A 12582-nucleotide genomic window follows, 5' to 3' on the forward strand; every position below is an offset into this window, starting at 1 on the left:
TCGCAGCTTTGCCCCAGCCCGAAATTCCAAAAGCCAAAAAGGCCCAAGCCCCCGCCAGCCCTGGGGTCCCCCTGACAAAGAGTCCTCAAGGAAAGGGTCAGGCCTGGGCGGCCAGGGCTGGCGCGGGTAGCTGGGAGTTGACCAGGAAAGCAAATGACCAGGAGTTGGCTTCACACCCAACATGGGAAGAATCTGCCTCGCTATCCCTCCGGCATCATGAGTCTCCAGAGCCCGATATCCAAATATGTGCAGAAGCCGGGGCTGGGCTATTTTTAGCAGAGAGTCAGAGGGAGGCCATCTAAGGCTCAATCAGCTGGAGGGTTGCGGTCCCAGACTCAAGCTGGGAAGTCGGGCTCCAGGCACGTCCCCCTCCTGCTCCAAGTACCTGGGTGCTGCCCCCAGAGGCCCCGGGCCCCCGGCTTTGGGTGTTTGTGTGTGTCTGGAGGGGACAGCGGTGTGGACCACAGTCGGCCAGCATCCCTGGGGCCAACCTTCTTTTTCCTTTGGAACTTTTACAGAGCAACCACCGTCCTGCCCTCCAGAGAAAAGACGGGCTGGGCTGTGTGCTGGGGCCAACCGTCTGGCCAGGGGCCATTTGGCTCATGACCCTGGGGACACTCAGCTCAAGCCTCTGGGCTGGTGGTGACCTCCCTCTGCTGTGATTATCCGTCCTTAAAGGCAGCAGAAATCTGACCTGTTCTGTATGAACAGGAACAGAACAGTTTCCTGTGACCGCTGTAAAAAAAAAAAAAAAAAAATGATCACAAACTGGGTGGCTTAAAACAACAGAAATTTGGGGCGCCTGGGCGGCTCAGTCTTAGGTTCGGCATCCGACTTCGACTCAGGCCATGATCTCGCGGTTCGTGAGTTCGAGCCCCGCAGCAGGTCTGTGCTGACAGTGCAGAGCCTGCTTGAGATCCTCTCTCTCTCCCTCTCTCTCTCTCTCTGCCCCTCCCCTGCTTGCGCACTGTCTCTCAAACGCTCTCTCTCAAAATAAACTTGAAAAAAACTAAAAACAAAAAAAGAAAGAAAAGAAAAAGGAAAAGGAAAAACAAGTAAAAAAAAAAAAAAAGAAAAAAACAGAAATTTATTCTCTCCGTTATGGAGGCCCCAGGTCTGAGGCCTGAGGTCTGAGCCCCTTGATCCCGGAGCACCTGGAGGCAGTCCTGAGCCTCAAGCCCAGAAGCCCCCCTACTGCCCATTCCTGTTTCACCTCCCTCCTCGTACCCGGGCCCAGACCTGCCCGACCTTGTTTCCTCCTCAACCCCCCCTGTGTGTCCTATTTCCCGTACTTCGTGCAGGAGGAGCCAGAAGCACAGAGTTAGGTGGGGTCCCACAGCCACAGGCTGGGGTTCTGAGGGGCCCCTGGCATCGCAAAGGGAAAGCGGTCAGCTGCGGTGCGGGGACGCAGAGAAGCTGAGCCCACCAGGTTCCGGCTGCAGGAAACCAAACTGGCAATGCCTCCCAGGCCTCTGCAGAGACCGCAGGGCACCCTGCCCCCTCCGCCGCCCTCCAGCCTCCCCAGTCCTGGGGAGGGGTGCTTGTCAACAGCCTCCCAGGGTTCTCTCCTGCCCTCGAACTTGGGACTCAAGTCCTGGAGTCAGCTGGGGCCCGTGTGCCTTCTTTGCTCTAGGCTGGCCCCAGCCTCCTCCTTCTTCCTTCCCAGGTTCATTGGCCGCACCCCCACGGGCCCTGGGCTGTGGAGACGGGAGGGAGGGGCAGGGCAAGGGAGGCCTCCCTGCGAGGGTAGGTCCTCGACCCCATCACCCCATCGACCCTCTGGGAGCAGAGCCGGGAGGTGGGGCTGCGGAGAGGAGCTACCCCTTCTGGATGTCAGCCCAGGGATTCACATCAGATGCTCGGTACAAACACCCGGAGGGGAGCTTTTTCAAACTTCGGATGCCAGGCCCTGCTCAGAGACTGGGTTTCACTGGTCTGGATGCAGCCTGGATGTGGGGGTGGCGGACGCTCCCCCGGTGATTCCAAAGGCTGGGGAGGGGCGTCATCGGAGACTGGTTTCCTCACCTGTCAGCAGGAGGATGACGTCACCTTACGGGGGTGGTGGAGAGGCCGGCCTGGGCCCGTTACTTCCTCCCCTGTCCAGTGGGCGCTGAGGAGGGGGGCCGGGCACCGGTCCAGGGGGGAAGGGCCGTAGAACTCACAGCCTCCGCCACCCCGGCATCTGGTCCTACATCTGGCCTGCAGGCTCTTCCCAGGGTCCCCTTCTCCCCTTCCCGCTGGCCAGCGCCCCACACCCTCTGCCCGCCCCACCCCGCCCGAGTTCAAAGCTTGACAGCATTCAGAAGTAGGCTCCTGTACAAAGAATTCTTAAAACCCAACAGTAAGAAACAAAGAACTGATTGCAAACTGGGCAGGACAGCTGAAGAGACACCTCACAGAGAAGATCACAGATGGGGAGTAAGCATACGAAGAGATGCCCCCACATCCTGGGCCATCAGGAAACTGCAAATTAAAAATCAATTAAAAATAAGTAGAGGGGCCCCTGGGGGCTCAGTCGGTTAAACGTCCGGCTTCGGCTCAGGTCATGATCTCGCGGTTCGTAAGTTCGAGCCCCATGTCGGGCTCTGTGCTGACAGCTCGGGAGCCGGGAGCCTGCTTCTTCGGATTCTGTGTCTCCGCCTCTCTCTGCCCCTCCCCTGCTCGCACTCTGTCTCTTTCTCTCTCTCAAAAATAAACATTAAGGGGCGCCTGGGTGGCGCAGTCGGTTAAGCGTCCGACTTCAGCCAGGTCACGATCTCGCGGTCCGTGAGTTCGAGCCCCGCGTCAGGCTCTGGGCTGATGGCTCGGAGCCTGGAGCCTGTTTCCGATTCTGTGTCTCCCTCTCTCTCTGACCCTTCCCCGTTCATGCTCTGTCTCTCTCTGTCCCAAAAATAAATAAAAAACGTTGAAAAAAAAATTAAAAAAAAAAAATAAACATTAAAAAAACTGAAAAAATAAATTAATTAAAATTTTTAAAAAATGACAAGTTGTGTGTCCGACCGTCAGCCCTGTGTCTGAAGTACAGTATTAGCCAGTATTTGTCATGATCTGACTCAGGCTTTTATCAAAATTTATTTGTGCTCTCTGACCTCGCAGGGGCCAGCCCGAGGTGAACAGAACCGGATACCGCCCTGCTTGTTGAGCAGGGTCCCCGGAGTCATGGCGTGGGGCACCCGCAGGGACTTCCCTTGGGCAGCCTGACCCAGGGAGCACCGACTCTCTAGCCCCAAGCACCCTGTGTGCTCCAAGAGACATGCAGCAGGGGCCCAGGGCCCCAGGATATCCGCGCCCGCCCCCCCACCCCGCCCCCGCCACGCCCTGGCCGTCCCAGGAAAAGATAGGAAACAGCACACTGCTCTCTGCACCTCACATCCCAATAAAATATTTATTATTTCAAGAAATAAATCTTTAAAAAAGAGAGAGAGAGAAAAGAGTGTCTCTATTGCTTTCCCCCGACGGGCCAGGTCCTTGGCGACCACTGAGTTTCTGCGGCTACAGGGGCCATCCAGGCCCAGAGAGGGGTCTGGCATTGGGAGGCACCCCACCTCGGCCCCACGCCGGCTCGCTCCTCCCCTCTCCCGGTTCTCGGGGCCCTGGGCTGCCTCCCTGGCAGGGTGGAGGGTCAGGCCTGGCTGGGGGGGTGGGGGGTGGGATTATAAAAGGGGCTGGGGTGGCAGTGTCTCTGGAGGCCTGACCTGTTTATTCGGGCAGGGCTCTGGGCCTGGGGAGGAGGAGGAGGGGGCGTCCTGGGGCCGGGGCAGGCATGCCACACAGAGATGATGCTTGGGTCCAGAGGCGGTTGAAGGCTAGAGGAGGCTGGAGATAGGGACACGCAGCACTGGGGGGGGGGGGGGGTGCCTACCTGGGGGCTAGCGGGCCTGGGAAGCCAGGGACTAGACTGGACGTACCATGGGCTACAGCTCCGTCCCCAGCCTTTGCCTACAAGTGATGCTAAGGGGTGGGGGTCCCAGAGCCTGCTGGGCCGGGAACTGAGGCTCTGGGGACAAGTCCATGGCCTGGAGTCACAGTCATGCCAAGATGAGTTTGGGCAGAAGCCCGAAGTGGAGAGAGCTCGAGCGAGCGGGAGAGGGAGACGGTTCAACCCAGGGTCTAGGCGGCCCCCCGCACTCCCACTGTGCCCCCCAAGTGTAGAATGGGGGGGGGGGCGTTGCAAAGGCAGGCGGGATGGGGCTGAGAGGAGGCATGAGCAGGGTCCCCCAGTCTGGCCTTCCCCCCGTCCCTTGTCCCTCTTGACCACAAAGGGACAAGACTGACCCCTCACACATCACTCTCTGGACCCTTCAGTGGGTCATCGGGCAAGCACAGCCCCTGCTCCCTCCCCATACATCCTAAGGCCCCATCGTGGGCCCGAGAAGGACCAGGGCCCTCTCTCCATCTGGTCCAACAGGGGCCCTGCACAAAGCCAGGGGCCCCGACCCCCTGCTCCTGCCAGCGGGGCCCTCTGCTTGGCCACCACGATGTCACGAGCCCCCGGATGAGGACGAGGAGCCTGCCTGGGGCGGGCACCCGCCACCTGGACAAGCTGCCCCCCACCCTCCCCGCGAACATGTCTGTCCGGGCCACTTCCGGGCCACTTCCGGGCCAAGGAAGGAAGCTCCAGTCTGGGGGTGTCGAGGGGCAGGCGGGTCGCTGGAGCTCGGAATCTGCTGGTGCTTTCTCCTACGGCAGGGAGGGCCAGACGGGCGGGTGCCCTCACAGACAGTCCTGGCACAGGGCCACCTGGCCCTTGCGGAAGTCTCGGCAGGGACAGAGCCGGTGGTACTTGGTGCTGGAACCGGCACAGCTGAACAGCAGCGGCTCCTTCTGGAGGAAGCACTCGCGGCCGGGCTGGGCGAAGGCCGGGTACAGGTGGTTCATCTCCGACTCGGTGCTGTCACAGGGCACCTGCAGCCTGGACAGGCACGGCGGGCGGCGCTCACTGCCCCAGCCTCGTACCGCCCGCTCCCCTCCCCGTTTCCAGGAGGCCCGGGGACAGACGCCAGGCTGCCGCCCCCCTCTGCCCGCTATGAGAAAGGGCAGGTGGGGCTGCAGGCTGAGCCACCAGGAGGACCCCGGGGCAGCCCTCCTGGCCTGGACCTAGAAGAGGCTCAGGGAGGGGTGGAGGGCAGGGGCTGGCAGGGGGCGGGGCAGGGATCTGGCAGGGGGCGGGGCAGGGATGGCGCGAGGACCAACAGGCGTGCTGCACTGGGCCACCCACGGAAGGCAGGTGGGGGCGGGGGCGGGGGCTCACTCACTTCTGGAAGGCGTCCGGGCTGTTGAGGAAGGGGAAGAAGGAGGGCTCGCAAATCAGCCCACGGTCCAGGCAGGCGTCCGTGCAGGCCCTCCCAGCGGTGGCCAGCCAGGCTCGGAGGGAGTGCGCTGGGGGCCAGGCCCCGGGCGCCGAGCTGGCGTTTTGGGCCCACTCCAGGTGGGTGGCATTGGGGGCCAGGACGAAGGGACTCTGTGGGGCTCGGGCCCCTGGCGGGACAGGGCCTGGGGCTGCACAGAAGTCCTGCAGGAGGAAAGCGGGCGTTAGAAGGGGAAATGGGACGCTGACATCGGGGGGTGTGGCCTCGCCACGACGACAACAACAATCGTACCATAGTACCATATCGGGAGCTTCCCGAATACCAGGCCAACCGCCATGCGTCATGCCATTTTTTTCCCCCTCGTGACAACCCCATCAAAAGGGTACCACTATGCCTCCAGCTATTTCAGCAGTTGGGGGGCGGGGGACGGAGGCTCAGAGAGGTCAAGGAATCTGCCCAGGGCGTCACAGCTGGATGGCAGGGTTTGATCCACCCGGTGCTACCTCATACTTTGGCTATAGACTCAGGGTTTCTACCCTGAGGCCCATGTGCCCCACCTGCGGTGTGGACGGGGGTCGGGGGGGCTGGTGCTGGCCGGAGGGGCTCTCCTGGCAGGGATCAGTTCCAGGGACCACCCGTAGGGCCCAGCAAATGCTTTCCTGTGAGTTTCCTGATGACATCCCAAAGGGCGGCTGGGAGCTGAGAGTCCCAGGGTCTAGCTTCTGGCCCTGACCCCACCAAGCCCTCTCTGCTGCAGGCCTCAGTGCTCCTGTGGTGAAGCAATGGTCCAGAACCACCCTCCAGCCCTCAGGGCTTGGGGGCAAGGTGCAGCCAGAGGCCACAGGCTATCGGTCTGAATATCAAGTAGTTATAAAGCCATCTTCCTGTAGTTCGCTGCCCAGCTGGGCCCTAGAGCTTGGAAGGACCACCCGTGGGCCCTCAGGAGGCTCAGATCCCCTGGGTTCTCAGGGCGGAGGACCTGGTCCCCAGCCCAGTCTCATCCCTGGGGGTGGAGGGGGGGGGGTCCTCCATACTCACCAGCCAATCAGTTACCAGACTTGTCCACGACTTCTTTCTCAAAGTAAAAATAAGTCTGTTTCTGTGTTGCGGTATGGGGCTGGGCTCTCGAGCTGGACGCCCAGGGCCGCCCCACCTCACCCCCGGGCCTGGCCTCCTGGCCTGAGCAGTGCAGGACCGCTCCCCTGCATCATCTCCGGGGAAAGTACCCAGACAGACAGGTGAAGAAGGGGTGGGGGTTGAACAGACACAGAGCCCTGGGTGGAGACAGCGTCCTCAGACAGTGGAGCGGGCTAGGCCCCCTCCTCGGGGCTGATGGGGTTTGGGGAGGACCCACCCCTGGGGGCGGAGAGCGGGGGGGCCCACCTACTTGGTGCTGGATGTACGCGTGGATTCGCTCCAGCATCCCCTCGCAGCTGTACTCGTAGGGCAGGTAGGGGTCTACCTGTGGGAGAGACGGGCGGACACATGGGGGAGGAGGAGCGCCGGGCCCCTCCCCGACCCGGCTGCTGGGGGCCAGCCCTGCTCAGCACTGGGGGCAAAATCTGGTGCGCCCGGAAGCCCCTCCCCCCACACCATCTACCCGGCCCCTCTACCCCCTCTACCCGGATCAGCTGGAACACCTGCCTGTGGCCCTGGGGGCCGTCCCACCCCCTGCCTGCCCCCTTCCCGGCTGCCCTCCCTTTGTCCTAAAGCTCAGCCCCCATCCCCTCCTGGGCTGTGATGCCTGCCCTTCCCACAGCCAGCCCAGATGGGTTCACCCTCCCCTCTTAGGGGATGCCTCCTCCAGGAAGCCCTCCCTGAGCCCCAGCCCCACTCCTGTCCAGGACCACTCTCCTGGGTGGCACCCTAGAGTTCCTCCAGGGTGGAACTGGCACCTGTGTCATCATTTCCGATCTGTCCCTCGTGTCTCTCAGGTTACAGGCCCCCCTGGAGAACCGGGACCTGCCTGGCACAATGCCCGGTATACAGTAGGTGCTCAGCAAGTAGCACCTCCAGCTCTGCCCGTATATTCTGCCCAGAAGGTAGAACGTTCACGAAAAGGAACACAGGGGCATCTCCCGGTCAGGTGGAGCGAGGAGAATTTGTAGGGCTTCCTGCCCAGGCCAGGCACCTGGGAGCCTTTCCTGACCAAGCCCTCTCTGGTGACCCCGGCACACAGCCACCTTGGCTGGACGGGGCCGTGGGGATAGCCCATCCCAGACTCAGAGAGCAGCCTGTTCGGGCCTCCGACCTCGCTTCTCCCCAGTGTGTGTGCACGTGTGTGCATAAGATGCAAAGCGCATCTCATAGGTGCGTGTGCGTGTGCGTGTGTGTGTGTGTGTGTGTGTTGTGTGTACGTGGGGGCGTGGGCGGCCCAGCCCAATTCCAACTTACGCCCTTTCCCTGCCCGCAGCTCCAGGTGCTGTGATCTGACAGCTCTGCCCGAGTGGGAGCGGCCTCCCTCCCCCGTCACAGACGGGCACTCAGGTGCACCGGGGGGGTCCTGCTTCCCGTAGACCCCACCTCGAAGGGCTGGGGGCCCATCCTGGGCCCTCTGCCTGGGGGGCATCCCCGACACTCAGGCTGAGGAGGTCGCCCAGGGAAACAGCAGCTGCTCCCCTTGAAACGAGTGCAGGCCTCCAGAAGATTCTCGGGACGAGAGCCCACCCATCTGGTCTGGAGAACCCCAGTTCTCCCTGCAGCTGAGAGCACTATTCTTCATCCGCGGGCGGTTCCAGAACCCGAGAGAATCCAGGTCCTATACCCCAGCCACCGGCAGCCTTTGCGGCCCCAAGCGGTGCACGGCCCGGCCCCGACCTGCCCTCAGCCCTGGGACTGATGGCCACGATGGCCCCGGCAGCCGGCTCCTGCCCAGCGGTTCCCTGGACACCTCCAGGGTACAAGACCTCAAGCCCCGGCTAGAGAGCCACTCCCCCGCCGCCCGGAGGAGAGAGTTCCCCTCCAAATGCCACTCGGCCTGCTCCACAGCAGCCCCCCCCCCACCCCGAGTCACTCCCGCTGTGCTTTGAAGCCCACATCACACGTAATTCGCATCAGCCAGCCGCGTCCCGCCTGCCATGAATCTCCACCAGAGGAGCCAGCCTGCCTGGAAATTACCCCCATTAGGCCTAATTACAGGTGCTCATGGTGTAATCCGTCTCGACAGGCTGGCAGGTGCTGGTCCTGCGCTGTGGGGGGGGGGGGGGGGGGGGGGGGGGGGGGGTGACAGGGGTCTCTCTCACCTCCTCCCCGTTCCTCACCTTTCTTCCCCCCTCTCCCTGTGAAAGGCCCTGGGATTTGCCGCACAGGCTGTGTCCCCTGAGGGTGGCCCTCATTGGTCCTCTCGGCTCCTGCCAGCTGTCCCCAAATCAGTTCTCCAAAATAGGATTGGGACACATACCCAGGCTGCTTGGTGAAAAGGCAGCTGCGAGGGCCACACCCGGTCCTTTAATATCAGATGCCAGGCCCAGGAACCTGCATTTTAAACAACTGCCCGGGCGATTCTTGGGTAAGGGGGTGTGAACCGCCCAGGGAGGCAGGCGGGAGTGGCGGGACCCCCGGAGGGGCTGAAGGCAGCAGGCAGGCAGGTTCGGGGGACCACCCGTCAGTCTCCGCTTGGCAGATCGGCAAAACCTTGGTTCCTTGACCCTTTTGTTATTGTGATTTTTTTAAATTAACTCATTCCCAGAATTAAACAGACGTTGGAGCAAAACAAAACAAAAAGATCAAAAGAAAAAACAACGAAAGGTAAGTTTTCCTCCCATCCCGGACACCCAGGCCCTTCCCCAGGGCAGCGTCCGTTACCGATTTCTTGGGTGTCCGACCGCAAAGAACCCACGAACGGAAGAGCACGTTCACTCACAGGCCCCCCCACAGCCCGGCTCTGTTCTGCGGACGGAACATATTTCCACGTGCTCGCTGAGCTTAGCGATGTCTCCTGCAGGCTGGGCCGGACCTGAGCCCTGGGGGTGGGCTTGCTGGTATGTCCTCTACCCCCTGACCTTGTCCCCTGGGTTAGAAGCCTTGGAGGACTGCTTTTCAAGGGGAGGGGAGGAGCGGGAGGAGGATGGGGGTGGGGGGCCCTTCTCATGCCACGCCCACTTGGAACGCAGAATGGGCCGTGTGTCACCGCTGGGGGCTGGGGTCGGTCAGTTTCCGGCTTTTCTCCTGCGTTGAGGCCGCCTGGGGAGCCCCTCGCCCACTACGACTGTCTCTGGCTGGCTCCGCCCTGCGAGGGTCCCCAGGTGCAGCCCTCATCCACCCAGCGATGGAGGTCACGCTGGGATGTGACCTACCCCATAGGTCCCCACCAGCACTGAGGGCCAGGGGCCAGCTGGGGTGACCTACTCGGTTAGACGCTGTCTCATTCTGTCACTCCAGGACGCTCCTTCCTGGGATCACTTTCCAAATAACCGACTTGTGCCCCCGGGGTCACCTCCTGGAGGAACCCGATCCAAGACGGTCCGTGGCCTGGAGGGACTCACAGCAGAGACTGCCTCAAGCTGACGCTGAAGAACGGAGTGGAGGGCGTCACCCCCTCACTGCTCAGGGAGGTTCCAGGGGCTCAGCCACCTGGCAGGTCGACCTGCCCGTGTCCGTGACGACTACTGACGGGCGCAGGCTGTGACAGAGCTGTGTTCTTCCGGGCAGCTATGTTCTACTAGACAAACATCGCCCCCAGACAGAAGGAGGGAAGGACGAGGGTGTGGTCAGTGGAAGAACGGAGCAGGCCAGGGAGGCGGGGATTTTCTGGGGGGCCTCTGACGAGGGGGGACAGAGGCTGGGGTTTCCGCGTGGGAGTGACTGGTGGTGAAAGGAGGGCGATTAAAAACAAGCCACGGGCGCCTGGGGGGCTCAGTCGGTTGAGCGTCCGACGCTTGGTTTCTGCTCAGGTCACGATCTCACGGTTCGTGAGATCAAGCCCCGCATCGGGCTTTGCGCTGACAGCTGGAGTCTGCTTGGGATTCTCTCTCTCCCTCTCTCTCTCTCTCTGCCCCTCCCCTTTCCTCTCTCTCTCTCTCTCTCTCTCTCTCAAAAAAAATAAACTTAAAGAAAACGCAAGCCTGCCTCAAGGTCAGAACAACCAGGCGGGGCTCTGGGTCCAAAGCTAAGCCCGTAAGTCCCCCGGGGCTGGGGTGGAGGGTCTCTCCCTGCCAGTCTCTGCCCTTGAGTCTGGCAGTGTCCCCAGCTCCCCTGGGGCAGCAGTGTCCTCCTGGGACATGGCTGTCCTTGCAGAAGGAACCGGTGTTTCCTGTCACTCATTTGTGGTGGCCTCACCAAGGCGAAGGCTCGCCAGGTTTCCGGGTTTGCCCCAGACCCAGAAGTTCACCCTGAGCAGTGCGTCCCCTTCCCCTCCCGGGGGAGGGCACGCTCAATTAACACAGTGCTGGGCGAGGAGGGAGACAGGTCCAGAGGGATCATGGTGAGCAGAGTCGGACCCCTTTCCAAAATGAGGGAACCAGAAGAGCACAGGGGGCCGTCAACAGTCACCACTCCCACACACGTGCCCCCACACATGGCAATGCCCACACACCTGCCGAAGGAAACCCGGAAAGTTCTCCCCCTTGCTACGCGAAGGGTGGCCCTGGGCCCGGCACCACCCCAGACCTGCTGAATCCCAACCCGCATTTTAACAAGACCCCCAGATGACCTGCCGGCACGTTTATAGTTTGAGGCACGCGGACAAAAGGCCACAGAGCCACACCGACAGCAGAGTTCGAAGACCCTCCAAGCGCTACTCCTGAGAAACATTCACTCAGCGCCTGACACGTGCAGGCAGTGCTCACAGGGCTCTGTCTCCGAAGGTGCTTAATAAATGATTCCGGATCCAGGGCTGCCATGTACGGTTGTGCAGGTTGCTCACGACACAAAGGCATTTTTTTTTTTTTCTCTCCCCCGCCAACTCGAGTTGGTAAGTGGGGACCACCCCACCCCTCATCAAATTTCCCAGCCCAAGCTTACGAGTCTGAATTCACCAAGAGGGGCACCTTTTTCTAATTACGGCTACGACCCGCAGTGGTGGCTGATGGCGGCCCTGACTGGATCTGAGCCTCACCTGGGTTCTCATGATGGCCTTGATGGCCGCTTCAAACTCCTCTGAGTTGTTGTAGTCGACGGTCCACACGTGGGGTTTGCCAATGAAGTTCTCTGCGTAGGGGTGCTGGGAGAACAGCTGGCGGGGCAGAGAGAGCAGCCATCTCCCCCTGTGCCTGCCTGGCCGGGCTGGGCTAAGGGGACGCCCCCCCCCCCAGCTTGTCCCACGTGTCCTTTCACCCCAGGCCTGTCTCCCTCTTCCGGGTGATGCGGGGGACCCCGCGTCAGACCCTCCCCACTCACCTCTCTGGAGGTGGGCTTGCCTCGGAAAAACTCGTGGTTGAGGGAGCTGTGGGGCGGGCTAAAGCGGGCCTGTAGGAAGACGCAGCCGTTGGCGATGGCCTCCAGCGGGGCAGGGCCCTCGTAGGGGAAGCCGAACCCTATGAAGAGCTGAGGAAGCCAGGTGGCACAATGGTCAGGGAAGCCTGGGCACCGCAGCCCAGGGCCCCAGGGAGCCAGGGCGGGGGCATCCACAGGAGGCGGCCATGTGCCGCGGCACACACTTCCCCCTCTCTAGGCCTCAGTTTCCCCATTCGGGAAGAGGAGCTGCGATTCGGTTATATCAATGGCCCGTTCCTGCTGCGGCGGGCTAGGATTCTGGATGGGAAAAGACAAGGGTGAGGGTCTCAAGCTTAGGAGGTTTCAGACCCACACCTACAGCTGAGCTTAAAGGACCTTTACCCACACATCCTAAAAACGATTCAGTCAGCACCTAACTTGCGCCAGGAGTGCTCACAGGGCTGGCCCCGCTGGAAGGCGATCAATAAATGATTCTGAACCCCGGGCTGCAGTGTAAGGTTGTTCAAGTTGCCGACTGCACAAAGCCGCTTCTCCTCGCCCAGCCCACCCACAGACACACATATCCAGGGGGCCTGTGGGAAGAGCTGTGGTTAGAGCAGGAGAGGACCCGAGTGCTCCCTGGAGGCCCTCCAGCCTCAGCTGACCCCGATCCCTCAGGGCCCAGCACCAGAGTCAATGCCCATTGTACCCGCTGCTGCTCCAGGAATACGGTGCAGAACTTCCAGAAGCAGTCAGTCCGTGGAACTCCAGCCAGGGCATGCCCTCAGCCTGCCATGCCTTCAGCGGCTCTAACAGCAAGGCCTGGCCCAGGAGTCCACCGGGCTGCACCGGTACCGAGGGGGTGAGGACGGCGGGGGGGGGGGGGGGGGGGGGGGGGGGC

The 12582-nt window shown here is 61.8% G+C and overlaps 1 protein-coding gene across 1 annotated transcript in view; it reads right to left on the reverse strand.

Annotated features, from left to right (window-relative positions):
- Positions 1–3371: 3371 nt before the first annotated feature.
- Positions 3372–12582, reverse strand: part of LOC125917556 (alpha-1,6-mannosylglycoprotein 6-beta-N-acetylglucosaminyltransferase B-like) — a gene marked incomplete at its 5' end in the record, with an annotated part of 9472 nt that continues 261 nt past the window's right edge. Inside the window, 5 exons of the mRNA XM_049623730.1 lie at positions 3372–4912; positions 5256–5512; positions 6697–6771; positions 11365–11481; positions 11646–11792. Of these exons, the coding sequence (XP_049479687.1) occupies positions 4714–4912; positions 5256–5512; positions 6697–6771; positions 11365–11481; positions 11646–11792 (795 nt within the window). The remainder of the gene's footprint in view (positions 4913–5255; positions 5513–6696; positions 6772–11364; positions 11482–11645; positions 11793–12582) is intronic.

This window comes from Panthera uncia, unplaced genomic scaffold (assembly GCF_023721935.1).
Source record: "Panthera uncia isolate 11264 unplaced genomic scaffold, Puncia_PCG_1.0 HiC_scaffold_1998, whole genome shotgun sequence".
Taxonomy (NCBI): Eukaryota; Metazoa; Chordata; class Mammalia; order Carnivora; family Felidae; genus Panthera; species Panthera uncia.